The 19023-nt window shown below is 35.9% G+C and overlaps 3 protein-coding genes across 3 annotated transcripts; 2 read left to right on the forward strand and 1 right to left on the reverse strand.

Moving 5' to 3' along the window:
• Nucleotides 1-4024: 4024 nt before the first annotated feature.
• LOC142628424 (secreted RxLR effector protein 161-like) lies at nucleotides 4025-4810 on the forward strand. The gene is made up of 2 exons (XM_075802529.1): nucleotides 4025-4145; nucleotides 4368-4810. The coding sequence occupies exons 1-2, from the start codon at nucleotides 4025-4027 to the stop codon at nucleotides 4808-4810; spliced, it is 564 nt and encodes a 187-aa protein (XP_075658644.1).
• Nucleotides 4811-7661: 2851 nt separating this feature from the next.
• On the reverse strand, nucleotides 7662-8210 carry LOC142628425 (cell wall / vacuolar inhibitor of fructosidase 2-like). Its single transcript, XM_075802530.1, has one exon. The coding sequence runs from the start codon at nucleotides 8208-8210 to the stop codon at nucleotides 7662-7664; it is 549 nt and encodes a 182-aa protein (XP_075658645.1).
• A 9710-nt stretch (nucleotides 8211-17920) lies between these two features.
• LOC142628426 (uncharacterized) lies at nucleotides 17921-18742 on the forward strand. The gene has a single exon (XM_075802531.1). The coding sequence runs from the start codon at nucleotides 17921-17923 to the stop codon at nucleotides 18740-18742; it is 822 nt and encodes a 273-aa protein (XP_075658646.1).
• The last annotated feature ends 281 nt before the right edge of the window (nucleotides 18743-19023 follow it).

Genomic DNA, 19023 nt, shown 5'->3' on the forward strand with positions numbered 1-19023 from the left:
TTTCTTATTATTTATTTTAATTTATAGTAAAACACTATATTCTTAATTTTTTTAGACCTCATTTTTTCTAATGTGACATATATGTAATTGTAGTGGCATTTTTTTTTTAACTGTGATGTTAAAATAGAATTGTGATAATATGAGAAAATTGTGAAATTAGTTTTCTAATTTTCTGTATAATTCAGCATGGTTTTAATCTTTGAATTAATTTATGATGTCTTTTTAACATATTGTGATATGATTGAATTGATATTATATGAATGCATTGATGAATATGTGTCCAAAGGGTTTATGAGACTCTTTGGCTCATCTCTATATTTAGAGATTGTATTGGTAATTTATACAACATGTATATTTTTATTTATTGTTATTGTGGATAGATAAGACAATTTTTGAAATTATTTGGTAACGTGGTATCGCAATTTTTTTTAATTACAAATAGAATCTTTGTAGTAGGGTACTTGAATATGTAATTTCTTGGGCCAATGTTTTTGGCAATTTTTATTTTTGTACCATTGTTTTTGGCAATGTAATTTAAGGCTATATAATTTAATTTTGGAAGCCATGTAAGGGGATGTGTTTCATGGTTACCTATAATTTTCAAATTTTGTCTTAGCATGTTGTATGAAATTACCAATAAGGCTTATAGTGGAGCTCATGCACAATGTGTTGCGCACAAAGATGTATGGACACATGTTATATTTATGATTTAATATGTGGATGATGTGATGTTTTATTCTTCACAAAATTTTATTTAAAATCAATTAGATGTGTTATTCCAATTTACATAGTGAGAGATGATTATGAGCTTCGCTAAATTTTCAATCTCACTATGTAGAAAGGAATATCATGGTCTAGTTGTATTTTTGGAAATAAAATTTAAAAATGTATTTGCTAATGTCAACTTATGTAATGAATGTAGTGAACATGACCACTAAGAATGTAGTTGCTCCCCCTCAAAAGAAAAGAAAAGAATGTAGTTGCTGATCTAAGGGAGAGAAACTAGATGGAACCAACTATGATATGTGGCATAGAAAAATTCAATATCTGTTTAATGAACAAGAGGTCCTTGAAACCTTAACCAATGTGATGATGTAACCTGAAAATAGAAATACTGCCCAACATCGCTGTGACTTAGAGGCCTATAAGTCTTGGGTTAAGAAAGATCATTGTGCATGCTTCACTATGCTAAGTAGCATGCACAATGATCTTATTGGAGAGTTTGAAGACTACCCAAATGCCCAAGAGATGTGGAACCAACTTAAGATTGCCTATAGAGGGACTTCAACAACTAGGTTGCGAGCTCTTACTTTGAAGTTTGAGCAATATGTTATGGATTCAAAGCATAGCATGGTTGAACATCTAAGGACAATGTCTACATTGATCTGTGACCTAAAGGTTGCTGCCAATAATCTCTCTGATGAACAACAGGTCACAATGGTGATACGTTCACTGCCTGAACCTACTTGGGGGCAAATGAAGCTTGTTTTGACACATAGTGAGAATATCAAGACTTTTGTTGATATTTCTCGTCATCTGAAGCTTGAGGCAGAGTGCATGGGGGCGCACCAAAACACCAACCTTGTCGCTCAATCTGGGCAGCAGAAGGCATTCAGGCCTAAACGCAAAGGATAAGGGAGGAATGCCAAAGGAGATGGTAACCTTGGGCCTAAAGAAGGCAAGATAACAAAGCGCCATAAGGGCAAGCGTGCTAAGAAGGACAAGGCAAAGATCAAGTGCTAGAATTGTGGTAAGAAGGGTCACTTCGCTCGTAAGTGCACTGAACCAAGAAGGTATCCATTCTTAACAACTCTGCTATTACTTATGTTTGTACACATGTTTAAGTTGCTCATACTATTCTTGGGTGGATTGTAGATTCAGAAGCAACCAAGCATATAGCCAGAGATAGAGTTGGGTGTGTGGATTACAAAATGATACCAATAGGCACACCAATATGTTATTTTGGGTAACAGAGCTCAAGAAGAAGTCATAGGAGTTGGAACCTACCAGCTCAAATTGCGTCTAGGACGTATGTTACTTCTTCATGATGTGCTTCATGTACCTGGTGTCCAATGTAATCTATTTTTAGTACTTACTATGCTTAGACTTTGAATTAATTTTCGTTTTGATGGTCCTCAGTTGGAATTTTTTTTTTTAAAATAAGACCTTGTATGGACATGGTTATTTATCTAATGATTTCTTTATGTTGGATTTAGATCATTCATCTTTTTCTTTTATTGCTCATAATGATGATGTTTCTGATTCTGTAATGTGGTATGCTAGACTTGGACATATAGGAAAAGATAGATTGGCTAGACTAGCTACAGAAGGCCTATTGTGGTCTATCACTAATGTAAGCCTACCTATGTGTAAACCTTTTCTAGCTAGAAAGGCTTGTAGGAAGCCTTTTGGTAAGGCTCCAAGGGCAAATCATCCTTTGCAATTAGTCCATTCAGACATATGTGGACCTATGAATGTTAAGGCACGCCATTATGCCTCTTATTTTCTTACATTTATAGATGACTATTCACGTTTCAGTTGTGTCTATCTGATCTACCATCACTTTGAAGAATTAGATTGTTTTAAGCACTTTGTGGCAAAGGTTGAAAATCAGAAAGAAAGGAACCTAAAGGTTTTTCGAACTGATAGGGGTCATGAATATTTGTCTACACAATTTTAGGAACTGTGTGAGGAAAAAGGGATACGCAGGCAATTGACGATTCTTGGTATTCCACAACAAAACGGTGTTGTGGAGAGAAGGAATCATACTCTATTAAAGATGGTTAGATCAATGATGGCGCAAGCTAACCTTCCAATTTTGTTTTGGGGGGATCCATTGTTGACTGCTGCCTACATCCTTAATTGTGTGCCTTCTAAGTCAGTTCCCACAACACCATATAAGTTATGGACTGGTGCAAAACCTAATTTGGAAAACTTGCAGCCTTAGGGTTGTGCAGGTTTTGTTCACAGTACTTCCTATAAGTATGGGAAATTGGGCCCTAGAGCAAGTAAGAAAATCTTTATAAGATATTCAGAAAGCTCAAAGGGGTATGTAATGTATGGTGAACATTCTGATGGTGGAATGACAATGAAAGAGTCTCGTGATGTCAACTTCATTGAAGATGATTTTCCAAGCATCAGTGAAGCGAAAAAAAGATCTTCAGCTTTATGAACTACAAGAACTTGAAGGTGTCATACCATCTTTGGGAAAGGTTGGAGAATCACAACTTCATCCTGAAATTGCCAAAGCTAGTGGGAGTGATTTGGCTTCTAGTGGGAGCAAACTGCTAGATAGTGATACACAAGGATCCAAGGTACATAGAAGTGAACGTGGAATTATTCCCCATCGTCATTTTGAGATTGAGGGGGAATCTTTTATATGTGATTCACTGGACCTTGATGAGCCTGCTTCCTATGAGGAAGCATTGGCTTCACCTGCTTCATATGAATGGATAGATGATATGAGGGATGAGAGGGATTCTATGGCAAAGAATCAAGTTTGGGAGTTGGTTGACCTTCTGCCTGGGCGCAAGACCATTGGAAACAAGTGGGTTTTAAAAATAAAGCGCAACGCAGATGGATCAATTGACAAATATAAGGCTTATCTCGTGGCGAAAGGCTATACCCAAAGAGAAGGGATAGACTATGAAGAGATTTTCTCCCTAGTAGTGAGATTTGTCTCTATTTGCCTTATTCTAGCTATTGTTGCACATTTGGATTTGGAACTCTTCCAAATGGATGTAAAGACTACATTTCTCAATGAAGAACTAGACGAGGAGATCTATATGGGTCAACCTATTGGCTTTGAGGTCAAGGAACAAGAGCGCAAAGTGTGCCGCCTTAAGCGTTCCATTTATGGCCTAAAGCAAGCATCTAGACAATGGTATTTCAAATTTCATAAGGCTATTATTTCGATTGGTTTTGAAATGATGGAAGAAGACCATTGCATGTATGTCAAATGATCAAGAAAGAGTTTACTTATCCTGTGTTTGTATGTGGACGACATTTTTTGGCTAGAAATGATATGGAGATGACTATCACCACCAAAAGGTGGTTGTCCTCTATTTTTGAAATGAAGGAGATGGGAGAGGCTAATTATGTGCTTGGAGTTAAGATTTTCAAGGATCGTTCAAAGAAGCTTCTTGGTTTGTCTTAAGAAACTTACATAAAGATGATCTCAGAGCGATTCCATATGCATAATTCCAAACCCATAGACACTCCAATTGAGAAGGGGCATACATTAAGCCTTAAAGATTGCCCTAAATTAGAAAAGGAAAAGAGAGAAATGACAAGAGTTCCCTATGCAAGTGCAGTTGGAAGTCTGATGTATGCTATGTTGTGTACTTGACCAGACATTTGTTTTGTAGTTGGTATGGTTAGTCATTATCAAAGTAATCTAGGACCTGATCATTGGCAAGCAGTTAAGAGGATTTTTCGATACTTTTGTGGGACATCGAATCTCATTCTTTGTTATCAGGGTGGAGATTTGAAATTGAGAGGTTGTTCTGATGCTGACTGGGCCAGTAATAGAGATGGGCGCAAGTCCATTATAGGTTATGCATTTCTACTTAGTGGTGCAACTATCTCTTGGTGCAGTTTGAAGCAGTCTTGCATTGCTTTATCCACAATAAAGTCTGAGTATGTTGCTTGTTTAGCAACAACAAAAGAAGCTGTTTGGTTAAAGAGATTTTTCCAAAGCCTAAGGGTGACATCTATTGCAGATGAAGCTGTAAAGATGTATTATGATAATATGACAGCCTTGGCTTATGCTAAAGATCCTAAGTATCATAGTAAAAGCAAACACATATAGACTCATTATAACTAGATTCATCTTGCTAATACACAAGGAGAGGTGATCCTCCAACATATCTCCACTAACAAGATGGTGGCTGATCCACTTACTAAAGCCATTGCTAGAGATGCCTTTCAGGCTCATGTTAAGAGTTTGGGACTTTGTAGGATTTGATATGTTTTTTGGATACCTTATAGACATTTATGTTTATTCATACTTTATGCAATAATGATGTTATTCATTTTGATTCATCTTGTGATGTGATTGATATTGCATACTGAGCACACATTATTTGAGAATATGTCACCATGCTTAGACCGGTCTACTCACATAGACAATCACCCTAGCGATTGAGTAGCGAGCAAGATGAGACATAGTGATCACTTTGTTTTTCTATAAATCAAGTAAGTGATCATCTTGATGCTTAGGGAGGCATGCAAGATAATATAATGAATGTCGCCTTAGCTAGGCTAAGATGAGACTAATGGGAGTTGCACTTGAAGTATATCCACAACTTCATGAAGCCTGAATAAAGCCAAATATAAGATCTTGGACAGGAACTTGATGTGTAACTGTGCTAAGAAACTCAGGTTGGTTGCCTTTGTGGCAATTGGACTAAGATTTTTATGGTGTTTGAGTGTGACAAGCCCAGTTGAGTGGAAGCTCCATCGTAACATACAAAATATACTGTATGTGCTATAGCCGACCAATGAAGGGAGTGATTGGATAGATCCCTACTCCGTCACTATGTGAGCCCTAGTCGACCATTATATGGTCCATTCTATGCCCTTTTTTCAACCTAGAACTATGTCATGAAGTGAATGTTTGATGTCACTACTTAAGCATGTCATCTTAGGGCCATGATATATACGGTCTCGCGGAGCATGTCTAGGAAAGCAGTCAAGTGTGGATGGATTAACATGAGTGTTTGGGGAAGATTTTTTAGAACACACTATTTATTTTATGGCTCATAGCCCGGACGATTATGAGGAATTTATTTTTCAATATAATCATGAGCATGCTATATGGTATAGGATTAAGTGTTGCTTTGAGTTTTGAACTCATGAGGGATTAAAGAAACTTGATTAGTGTGATCAAATAATCTGGGGCATAGACGAGATATCATGAGTGATGTACTATGTTAGTTTAGATGGTGACTTAATATAGTACTCCTACTCGACAACTTCTTGTCAGGTCGCACACTCCATTTTTCTGTATAAAGAGAGGATTGGACAAGAGATTGAGAGGAGCTAATTCTGACAGTAGTACCTAGTGTGGATGAGTGCGAGATGTTAGAAATTGCTCTAGTTTTGACCCAACCCATAAACCATGGCCCATGGATCGTCCACATGGGTTATCTAATAAGTAAGTTTAAATTTAAACTAAGTAATATTTGTATAAGTTATCAATATCAGTAGTGGAGTAATTTAAACTTAACAGATATTGATATGAGTTATTAATATCAGTAGTGAAGTAATTTAAACTTAATAGATGGGATCTTTTAGGGATCACATATATCTGATAGTAAGTGAATCTCTACTAGTATTTAAAATACACCTACATCAGTCAAATGAATAAGAGATATAGTGAACGAACATACGTATAGTTTTTTAGTGCTCTCTCAAAATAAGCTGTCTCTCTGGGACACCATCTACTGTTCCGTAGAATTTGGAGCATGGAAATTAGGAGAGACTCTAATGGCCTCTCCTACGACTTTGAGGGGTTCCACAAAGGAGATCGTGAGGAGTTCATAAAGCAACCAAAGAATAAGATTCGGCAATTTGGTGATCTATTCCACCAAAGGTATGTGTCTATATGACCTCTAGTAAAGTATATAACTTTTCAACAACCATAATTCTAATAGAGAAACGAAAAGATGCTACAGATTTTTACAAGTGTTTCTAATGAAAGCAATCTAGGTTCAAATTTGTCCCTCCCCCAACAATTGAATTCTTAAAAACATAAAATAAAATAAACCCTCCATTTTCAGAGAACTGGTATAAAGAATTCCCTAGAAATTAAGGAGAGATTGAAGTTTCTTGAAATTAATTTGATGAACAAATATAAGGTCCTCTTAGAAACACACAAAAAAACTCCACAACAATTTTATTACATTATCAAATTTGCCCACCACTTCTATCCACTATTTTCAGAACTGGACCGGATCGGGAGGTCGGACCGTGAAAACCGGAAACCGGGATGAAAATTGGTTTTTTAAGCATAAAGAACCGTATTTTTAGTTAATTCCGTGAACCCTTAAAACTGGGGTTGGACTGCACGAACCGGTGTCAAGAACCATGCGGTCCAACCCCTTAGCAATTTTTTTTATTTATAAAAACAACTTAACATAATTTTATTCTACTTAATTAAATTATCTATCTCTTACAAGGAATAAAAAATTAATCATAAATTTTAATGTTTTCATGGTTATTATTTTATTTTATTAACTTTCTTATTTAATTATTAAATATATACTTGAAAATCATTAAATTTCCCTCACATATATAGATATATTAGTTAATTTTTCTAGTTTTATAAATTTAATATCTATATTTAGGCTTTAATTAATTATTAAATTAATTATGACATTATCACGGTTCGACCCCGGTTCGACCTCAAAAACCTTGAACCTCTCCCTTTTACGGTTCGATGAACGGTCCGGATTTCAAAACCTTGCTTCTATCATGAACTATTTTAAAAAATTGCAGATGTTGGCAAGTCCATATGATCAAATAACAACATTATCAAAAGAAGAAAAGAGAAAGCAACATTCTTTCACAAGGGAACTTGTACGTAGTTTGGCAAACAGAAGTAGATATAAATGGAACTCCACAAATTATAGTTTTATTAATATGAAATACCGCAACAATCACTTAGGAGGATTGGGATACAAAAGCAACACTATGTCGTGAGTGAATTTATCAACCTTCTTATTTCTTTCGACAAATTGTGGCACGCCACTTGTAAGACAGAGAAAGGCGGCTTCATTGGCAAAAGCAACTTTCCTGGATGCATCAAGATATAACCCTTTATCGAAGAGATCGGTAGCTTGAGAGATTTCAAAGACCGCAAAGTCGTAATTATCATGACAACCCTTCATCTTCAACCACAATGTATGGTTACTAGTCTCGCTAGTGTTGTCAAACACCTTAGATATGTATGAAAGTGTGTCATTTGTTAAACTCATGGACAACTCTATGCCAATCCTGAGAAGGCCAGTGTAATTGGCTTTGAAGCTTCGTGGATCTGACTCAAAGATCGATATGCAAATTTTCTCATACATAGTATGATTACAAGTTTTTCTGATCAAAGCGGTTCCCTTCTCTTCTGATGTAGCAACACAGGAATTCATTAGAAAGAAAGGAATAAGAACGGAAAGGACAATAAGGGGGAGTGAAATGGGACCTTGATTTACCATAGTTCCAGTAGAGAATATAACAAATGCCACAATTTTTTTGCGAATGGGGGAGTGAAATGCATCTGCTCTTTATATACAACATAAAATATAACCCCTTTTTTGGCTATTCTATTATGTTTGGTAATTAATTAGGAGAATTCAAGCATGTATCTAATTATGTGCAAGTAGTGGGTTCCAGTTATTTCAACTTTTATAGTCTCAGATAGTTGAATACGTGGATGGAACTATACATGGACTACCCCCCTAAATTTTTTTTAAAAAAATATGAGTATATTAATAGGTACTAATTTTAGCAATTTTTTTTCAATAAAATTACAATTTTACCCCCTTCACAATATCATCATTTCTTTTAAGAGTAATGTTATAGCCACAAACTTTTTTACAGCATTTTTACAAGCTATTGAGGTAGCAAATTCTTATTGGTTTGCACACTTGCATTACTTTTTACTTACCAATAACCACTCACCATACTAGCAATTTGTAAAAAATTTGTAATTTTAGTATTTTCCACCTTTTTAAAGGCCATAAAAAATTAATAGATTAAATCTAAAAGAAAATATACAAGCCCAAAAAAACTATCCCAAAAACAAAAATTACCAATAACAAAGTTAAAAAAAATTAAGTTCAATCAACTTATTTTACCCAAAACCAAAAACTTAGCCCCTTATAAAGTTTTAAACAAAAGCCCTTAGTGGTAAAACAGTAGATTCAAAGACTGGAGTCGCTGCACATAGAGAGCAACAGAGCTGCCCCGCTAACTCCAAGTTTTAGCTTCATCCCTAGTTAAATAAGAAGTCTGGGGCTCAATTCCCGCTTATATAAAAAACCGATTAATATCTTGGTTTGATGATAAATAACACAATCATCATAAGCAAAAATTATAAGTTGAAACTTTATAAAATATATATATATATATATATATATATATATATATATATATATATATATATGCAAGTATATTTTAGGAATAAAATGATAGAAAAATTTTGAAAATTTGAAAGTTATATATATTTATTGTTGTTAGGTTAATAGTTTTATAATAAGTACGACTTCCTTTTACAAGCACAACCAAATCTCACAACATTTTCATAAGATGAATCCCCAAAATTGGTAGATGTATAAAAAATTGTAGACATAGTAGCATTTCTCTTATAATAATAATAATAATAATAATAATAATAATAGCCATTAAATGCACATTAAAAATTCTACCATTATAATAAATATCCATTATAATCTTTATTTTTTTTTTAAACATCCTTAAAGGCTCACTATAAAAAAAAAATAAAAAAAAAATAAAAAAAAAATCCTTACAAGCACAACCAAATCTCACAACATTTTCATAAGATGAATCCCCAAAATTGGTAGATGCATAAAATATTGTAGACATAGTAGCATTTGCCTTATAATAATAATAATAATAATAATAATAATAATAATAATAATAATAATAATAATAATAATAATAATAATAATAGCCATTAAATGCACATTAAAAATTCTACCATTATAATAAATATCCATTATAATCTTAATTTTTTTTTTTTTTAAAAACATCCTCAAAGGCTCACTATAAAAAAACATCCTTACAAGCAGAACCAAATATCACAACATTTTCATAAGATGAATCCCCAAAATTGGTAGATGTATAAAAAATTGTAGACATAGTAGCATTTCTCTTATAATAATAATAATAATAATAATAATAATAATAATAATAATAATAGCCATTAAATGCACATTAAAAATTCTACCATTATAATAAATATCCATTATAATCTTTATTTTTTTTTAAACATCCTTAAAGGCTCACTATAAAAATAAAAAAAATAAAAATAAAAAATCCTTACAAGCACAACCAAATCTCACAACATTTTCATAAGATGAATCCCCAAAATTGGTAGATGCATAAAATATTGTAGACATAGTAGCATTTGCCTTATAATAATAATAATAATAATAATAATAATAATAGCCATTAAATGCACATTAAAAATTCTACCATTATAATAAATATCCATTATAATCTTTATTTTTTTTTTAAACATCCTTAAAGGCTCACTATAAAAAAAAAAAAAAATAAATAAAAATAAAAATAAAAATAAAAATCCTTACAAGCACAACCAAATCTCACAACATTTTCATAAGATGAATCCCCAAAATTGGTAGATGCATAAAATATTGTAGACATAGTAGCATTTGCCTTATAATAATAATAATAATAATAATAATAATAATAATAATAATAATAATAATAATAGCCATTAAATGCACATTAAAAATTCTACCATTATAATAAATATCCATTATAATCTTAATTTTTTTTTTTTTTAAAAACATCCTCAAAGGCTCACTATAAAAAAACATCCTTACAAGCACAACCAAATATCACAACATTTTCATAAGATGAATCCCCAAAATTGGTAGATGTATAAAAAATTGTAGACATAGTAGCATTTCTCTTATAATAATAATAATAATAATAATAATAATAGCCATTAAATGCACATTAAAAATTCTACCATTATAATAAATATCCATTATAATCTTTATTTTTTTTTTTAAAACATCCTTAAAGGCTCACTATAAAAAAAAAAAAAAAAAAAAAAAAAAAAAAAAAAAAAACCTTACAAGCACAACCAAATCTCACAACATTTTCATAAGATGAATCCCCAAAATTGGTAGATGCATAAAATATTGTAGACACAGTAGCATTTCCCTTATAGTAATAATAATAATAATAATAATAATAATAATAATAATAATAATAATAATAACAACAATAATAATAATAGCCATTAAATGCACATTAAAAATTCTACCATTATAATAAATATCCATTACAATCTTAAATTTTTTTTTTTGAAAAAAAAAATCCTTAAAGGCTCACTATAAATTTCACTATTTCTATATATTCCACAATCATAATAGAAAGTGCTATTTCTACCACATTTTCATAACAAATTATAGATGGTATGTTTTCATTGGTTTTAATTTAAATCCATCATTGAAATTGTATTTTTGCTCATTAGTAACAACCAATAGCCACATGTTACTTAAAACTTGTTGTGAAAATGTTGTAGATATAACATTTCTCTAATAACAAATATCCATTATGATAATAAATCCAAAAAAAAAAAAAATTCCTTAAATGCATAGTATAAATTTCACCATTATATTAAATTCTTTAAATAATATGTAGTTAAATATCCACTATCAGCTCTGTAGAGAGGGAAAATTCCCGACCTATCACAAACTGACACATCATACTACCAAGTCCACAAAATACAACCAATTACAAAGCGCCACGTACTGCTGCTAGGTTTTGCCATCACTATTTAGAAAACCAATAGAAATTTGTCAAGTGTCATGGAAATAAAGGCATGAAACGCACCAGCATGCGTAAGCGATGACATAAGCAGCCCTGCACGTGTAAGCGATGACACAAGCAATCCAGCATGTGTAAGCGATGACATAAGCGGACCAATCAGGCTGTGACATGTGTCACCAATCAGACTCCGCCACGTGTCGCTCACCCACCTCCAAACTCCTATAAATAGAAGTCTTCCTAAGACATTTGGCCGAACGGAAAAAAGATATCTTAAGTTCAGAAATCCAAAAGCTCTGCCGGAATCAAAGCCCAAAGCCTCTAAGAATTTCAAGAACTTCAACCTCAAATACAGACAACATTCGAAGCAAAATCATCCAAACTACTCGTCCAGGTCTCAAAGGTCACTAGAATCAAGCTCAAAAGCCTCCAGAAACCTCAACAAACCACAAATTGGTGAAGCTCTACGGATTCAAGCCTCCAAAGCCCCGAAGAACTTCCACCACAAACCTTCAAATACGAAGAACAATCGAAGAGGAATCATCCAAATCATATTCCTAAATCTCAAAGTTCACTGGAATCAAGAACAAAAGCCTCCAGGAACCTCAACACATCATAAATCAACGAAGCTCTACAGAATCAAGCCTCTAAAGCACCGAAGAACTTCCACCACAAACCTTCAAAGACGAAGAACGTCAAGAACACGAAGAACGTATCAAGAACGCGAAGAACACAAAGAACAAAGAATTTCTAACAAGCTCATAGCCAAAGATTCATTGTAATTCCGTTTCAAGGATCTTCGATCCATTCTTCAGCTAAATTGAAGTACATTCGGTGTTCGAATCAAAATCACATTACCACAATTCCAATCAACAAATTTTTCAAGAAGATCGAATTAGAGGATCACTCTTTTGTAATTACAGAGAATTGTACCACATATTCATCAAAACAAATTCGCATTTGTGAAATTATTTTACTTGTTTAATTTATTTTGAACTAAGAAATTTAGTCGTTTACAAATTTTGGCACGCTCAGTAGGACATCTCTGCCTCTCATCTCTTTCTCCTTCAAAAGAAAAGAAATTTGATTTGCTACTAGCTTCGATGGCCTCTAACAAGAATGCTCAAAAATCGGTAATGGATGCTTTCGTTGCGGATGATTATGTTGGCCCAATCACTCGTAGTCGATCCAAAGCTCTTGATCAACCGCAACCCCAATCAACCAAAGAAAGCAAGCTTCATAATACCATCTCTCTAGACTTTCTTGCAAAAAGGAAAGTTACCGCTAAGGATTCATCTGTCTCGAAAGATTTTCAGATCAATGATGAATCATCCCCAACAAAGTCATTTTCTATCAACTCTTCACCCGTGATGAGAAACTTAAGGAATAAAATGCCTTTGACTCATCCTATCTCATCGCTTTCTCCATCATATCTAGAGGTCATGCCAGTAATGATGACCAACACCTCTACTATGGAAGAAAAGATGGCTGAAATGGAACAAAGGGTCACCCTTCTCACAAAAGCACTTGAAGATAAGGATGTCCAAATTGCAACCCTGATGAACAAACTGGAAGTCCAAGATTCAGGTGAATCAAATCTTGACCTTGAGCACCCTCTTGGCTTTACCTTGAAGGGAGAAAACGCTAAGGGTGATAAGGGAAAAGGAGGTGAAGGCACTTCTCAACAAGGACATTCCACCTCAATGGCCTCGATATCTGTCCAACAACCGCAGGACATGATAATGAACACCATACGAGCACAATATGGAGGTTCTTCTACACATTCTCTCATCTAATCAAAACCCTATACGAAGCGCATTGACAATATGAGAATGCCAAATGGGTATCAACCCCCCAAGTTCTTGCAATTCGATGGCAAGGGAAACCCTAAGCAACACGTTGCTCACTTTGTAGAAACCTGTGAGAACGCAGGGACTCAAGGAGGCCTCTTTGTAAAGCAGTTTGTTCGTTCACTGAAAGGATATGCCTTTGATTGGTATACGGACTTAGAACCTGAGTCAATTAATAGTTGGGAATAGTTGGAAAGGGAGTTCCTTAACCGATTTTACAGCACACACCGCACAGTAAGCATGATGGAGCTTACCAATACTGAGCAGTGGAAAGACGAGCCCGTTGTTGACTATATCAATCGGTGGCGTTCTTTGAGTCTAGATTGTAAGGATAGACTGTCTGAAATATCTGCTGCAGAAATGTGCATCCAAGGCATGCATTGGGGACTTCTCTACATCCTGCAAGGGATAAAGCCCCGAACATTCGAAGAATTGGCAACTCATGCGCATGACATGGAATTGAGTATCTCTTGCCATGGAAATATAAAACCTCCCGTACCTGAAGAAAAGAAAGAAAGGCGGGAAATAAAGAAAAATGACAGGAATACCAAAAGTAATGTCAAAGACTCCATGAATATCAACCTTGCCCCAGTCAAAATTTCAACAGGAAATGTGAAGACTAATGAGAAGAGGCCTGAAGGAGGCCAACGACGTGAGACGCATCGCTAATCACTCAAGAAATGGGAACAAAAGGTGTATCCTTTCCTTGACGCTGATATGCCCGAAATGCTAGAACAACTACTCAACTTGAAATTAATTGAATTGCCAGAATGCAAACGACCGGAAGAGGTAGGAAAGGTTGATGACCCGAACTATTGTAAGTATCATCGCATCATAAGTCATCCAATCCAAAAATGCTTTGTTCTTAAAGAACTCATCATGAAGCTAGCCAAGGAAAGGAAAATCGACTTAGATGTTAGTGATGTTTCTCAGTCAAACCTTGTAACATTTGCTTGCGGGTCGCCTAGTTGCATGTCTCCAACTACTAAGCAAGGGGCAAATACCACGGTCATCCGATTTGGTTCTTTGGAACCTGTTCAAATTCAGCTCTCACAAAAAGCATCTGATTATAACTTAAATGATGATAAAAATTCAACAGTGGATGAGGAAGAGGGTTGGACGTTGGTTACTTGTAAGAGATGGAAGAAGAGATGAGTATTCCCTCTTCATTTAATCACCCAAGAGTCCAGAAAAGCACAAAGCCAAATTCAGCCGTAGTCAAGAAGAAAGAATGATAAAAGGAAAGAAAGACTAAGAACGGAAATGTATGATGATTCGACACAAACCCAAAAATTTCGAAGTCTTATCACATTGGAAGAATTCTTCCCCATAAAATTCTTTCAAAACAAGTCAACGGAGCCTATTCACACGGTCTCTCGTTGCGAAGTTGATGAAAAACAAAAACGTGTTGACCATGATAGTTCAAATGAGACTTTGTCATCTTTAGAACAACTCAAATCTCAGGTTGATAAAGTTGAACCCTCGTAATCCTCCACCTCACCAAAAGAAGGGATCACCCAAGCTCTTGAAGAGCCAAAGATTTACACTCCTTGTACCAATACACTTCAACAAACACAAGAATGTTGCGCGTGCTCTCTAGACTTAATTTTCACTGACGAGGATCTATTGTTAGGCTCTAAGCCTCACAATCGTCCACTTTATGTCTCTGGTTATGCTCGTGAACAAAAGATTGATCGCATTCTCATTGATGGAGGTTCATCTATTAATATACTACCGAAAATAACAATGAGACGACTTGGTCTTGCTATGGAGGAATTATCGCACAGTCGCTTGGTCATACAAGGTTTTAACCAAGGAGGACAACGTGCCATCGGCATGATACACTTGAATTTATTATTGGAGAATTGACAAGTAATGTTTTGTTCCATGTCATTAATGCCAAGACAACCTACAACATGTTGTTAGGACGTCCATGGATCCATGGGAACGGAATAGTGCCGTCAACTTTGCACCAATGTTTCAAGTATCTTCAAAGTGGAATGAAGAAAGTAGATGCCGACTTGAAGCCTTTTTCTGAGACTGAAGCTCACTTTGCTGACGCAAAGTTTTATGTAGAAGATGATATCCCTAATGAAGTTCTCCCAGTTGAAATCCCATCCATGAAAAGCAAGCAGGGTGAAAAGAAGCATGTTAAATTCATCACTAGAAAGGATATTCCTTCCCCAAAGGAAGATCCAGGATATGAGAATAACTAGTCTAGTGAATCTACTAGCAATTCAGAGAGAGTGGAAAGTTCTACGCCTTCCAATAACCCTCCATTCCTTCGTTATGTACCATTATCACGTCGCAAGAATGGACAATCACCATTCGCGAAATGCCTTCAATCTACAATGGACATGCGAAGACCTCCTACAAAGCTCACGATGAAGGATGTAGCCATATTGAAAGAAAATCATGTTATGCCTTTAACTTCATCCACAAATCCTTTGCCCTCAAAGCCACTAAATGGATTCGTGAGGTCTTCACAAAGTCTGACAGAGCATGGTATTCTATCAAGTAAACGGACGAAACAATGGTTTGACCCAAAGGCATATAGGCTATTAGCCAAAGCAGGCTACGATTTCTCAAAACAAAGCGGCCTAGGGAAACTAATTCCAGAAGCCACCGAAGAAAAGATGCACGACCTTAGTAAAACACAAGGGAAAATGCGGCTTGAAGGGCATGAAATTCCTATCCCAAAGACCGGAATAGGTTATACTCTAGAACCACTGGCTCAAATATGGATCAATAAAAGAAGCAATGCTTCAAGTTCCCAATACGTAACAGTAGAGGTCGACGAAAGTTCGAATCAAAGAAAAGATCACTCTTCATCACGCATCTCAGTATTCGATCGCATTAAGGCTTCATCGTCACGAATTACAGTGTTCGACAGGTTAAATATGGCTTGTTTAATGCAAAGTCAAAGCACTTTTGCATGTGGATCAGTCTTTAATCGATTAGGGGCAACGAAAAGGCCCATTGATAGTTGCTCTCAAAGCTCAATAAACTTTGAGGTTCAAAAGGAGGAGAAAGCTAATGATGAGATCCGCAGTAGTATTCCTTCACGCATGAAGCGTAACTTTATCTTAGATATCAACACTGAAGGAGCTCTCAAAGTCAAAAGGCGAACAATTGTACACACAAGTCAGTCACTCGTCCACAATGAGCAAATTGAAGAGGTATCATCCTCGTTTCATATTACAGTAGAAGAAGATACACTGTCAGATATTGAAGCCACCAAGGATCTGGTCGATGAAGCTCCCCTAGCCTTGGAAGATGGAGTACAGGCTACAGTTGATAAACTTAAAGAGATCAATTTAGGAACTACTGAAGAACCTCGACCAACTTTCATCAGTGCCCTTCTCACTCCTGCAGAAGAAGAAGGATACATCTAGCTCCTGGTAGAATATAAAGATGTGTTTGCTTGGACTTACAAAGAAATGCCTGGGCTCAATCCAAGTATTGCTTTACACCATTTGGCAATAAAGAAGGGCGTGCGCCCAGTAAAACAAGCTCAAAGACGCTTTCGGCCGGAGCTTATCCCTCAAATAGAAACGGAGGTCAATAAGCTAATTGAGGCAGGCTTCATTCGTGAAGTACGGTATCCGGAGTGGATCGCTAATATCGTCCCTGTCAAAAAGAAGAATGGGCAAATCCGGGTGTGCGTTGACTTCTGTGATCTGAACAATGCATGTCCCAAAGATGATTTTCCATTGCCTATCACTAAGATCATGGTTGACGCCACTACTGGTCATGAAGCCTTATCTTTCATGGATGGCTCTTCTGGTTATAACCAAATTCGAATGAATCCTAAGGATGAAGAGTTCATAGCTTTTCGTACCCTTAAAGGTATTTACTGTTACAAAGTCATGCCTTTTGGATTAAAGAACGCTGGTGCTACTTATCAACAAGCCATGCAAAAGATCTTTGATAATGTACTTCATAAGTACGTGGAGTGTTATGTCGATGATCTGGTGGTTAAAACAAAAAGGAAGGAAGACCATCTGGTAGATTTGTGATCCATGTTCAACCGCTTAAGAAAGTATCAACTTAAAATGAACCCTCGCAAATGCGCTTTCGGCGTAACATCCGGGAAATTTCTTGGTTTCATTGTGAGGCACCGCAGTATTGAAATTGACCAATCCAAAATTGAAGCTATCCAGAAAATGCCAGAGCCCAAGAACCTGCGAGAACTTAGAGGCTTGCAAGGAAAACTAGCTTACATACGATGATTTATTTCAAACTTGGCAGGTCGATGTCAACCTTTCAATAGATTGATGAAGAAGGATGCACACTTTAAATGGGATGAGGCTTGTAGCAATGCTTTTGCGCGCATCAAAAGATACTTGCTTAATCCTCCAGTTTTAGGTGCTCCTATCCCTGAAAAGCCTTTGGTGCTGTACATCGCGGCACAAGAAAGGTCTCTAGGTGCTCTTATGGCACAAGAAAATAAAGAAGGGAAAGAAAGAGCCCTTTATTATTTAAGTCGAACTCTCAATGGAGCTGAATTAAATTATTCTCTTATTGAAAATATGTGCCTCGCTCTTTTCTTTGCCATAGACAAACTGGAGCACTACATGCAAGCACATACGGTCCGTTTGATAGCAAAGGTGGACCTGATTAAATATGTCATCTCTAGGCCAATGGTTTCGGGTCGCATAGCTCGATGGGCAGTTTTGCTGCAACAATACGACCTTGCATATGTTCCGCAAAAAGCTATCAAAGGACAAGTATTGGCATATTTCTTAGCTGATCACCTAGTTCCATCTGATTGGGAGTTTTCTGATGATTTCCCAGACGAAGACATGTTTTACATTGAAGTAATGCCACCATGGATGATGTTTTTCGATGGGGCTGCACGTCAAGAAGGAGCGGGGGCAGGTGTAGTGTTTGTTTCACCACAGCGACAAATACTTCTATATTCGTTCTCATTAAGCATACTTTTCTCTAACAATGTAGCCGAATATCAAGCATTGATCATTGGTCTACAAATGGCCATTGAGATCGGCATATCGCAACTCAAGATCTTTGGGGATTCCAAATTAATTATCAACCAAATCTTGGAGCAGTATGATGTCAAGAAAGAAGACCTTGTCCCTTATTGCAAATATGCGAAGAAGTTGCTCGCCAATTTTGAGGCAATTACATTGGAGCATATACCAAGGAAGGAGAATAGACAGGCTAATGCTTTAGCTAATTTGGCTACCGCCTTAGCATTATCCCAAGAAGAGACAGCCAAATTTGCTATTTCCCAAAGGTGGGTGGTGCCTTTCGTGGTTGAAGAAGAAGAAGAAGAAGAAGAGCAAGCCAACGTCATTTCTGTATGCCTTGTCAAAAAGGAAGATTGGCGATAAACAATCATTGAGTACCTTTAACATGGAAGACTCCTGGATGATGTACGCCACAAGACCGAAGTTCGGCGAAGGGCTGCTCGATTCATTTACTGTAAAGAAACTCTCTTCCGTCGTTCATTTGATGGTTTGTTTCTCCGTTGCTTAGGAGAGGAAGAGGCTAAACAAGTCTTAGAGGAGGCTCATTCTGGAATATGTGGTGCACACCAATCAGGTCCTAAGTTACACTACAAGATCAAGCGAATGGGTTACTATTGGCTTACGATGGTGCAAGATTCCATAGA

Source organism: Castanea sativa, chromosome 3 (genome assembly GCF_040712315.1).
Source record: "Castanea sativa cultivar Marrone di Chiusa Pesio chromosome 3, ASM4071231v1".
Lineage (NCBI taxonomy): Eukaryota > Viridiplantae > Streptophyta > Magnoliopsida > Fagales > Fagaceae > Castanea > Castanea sativa.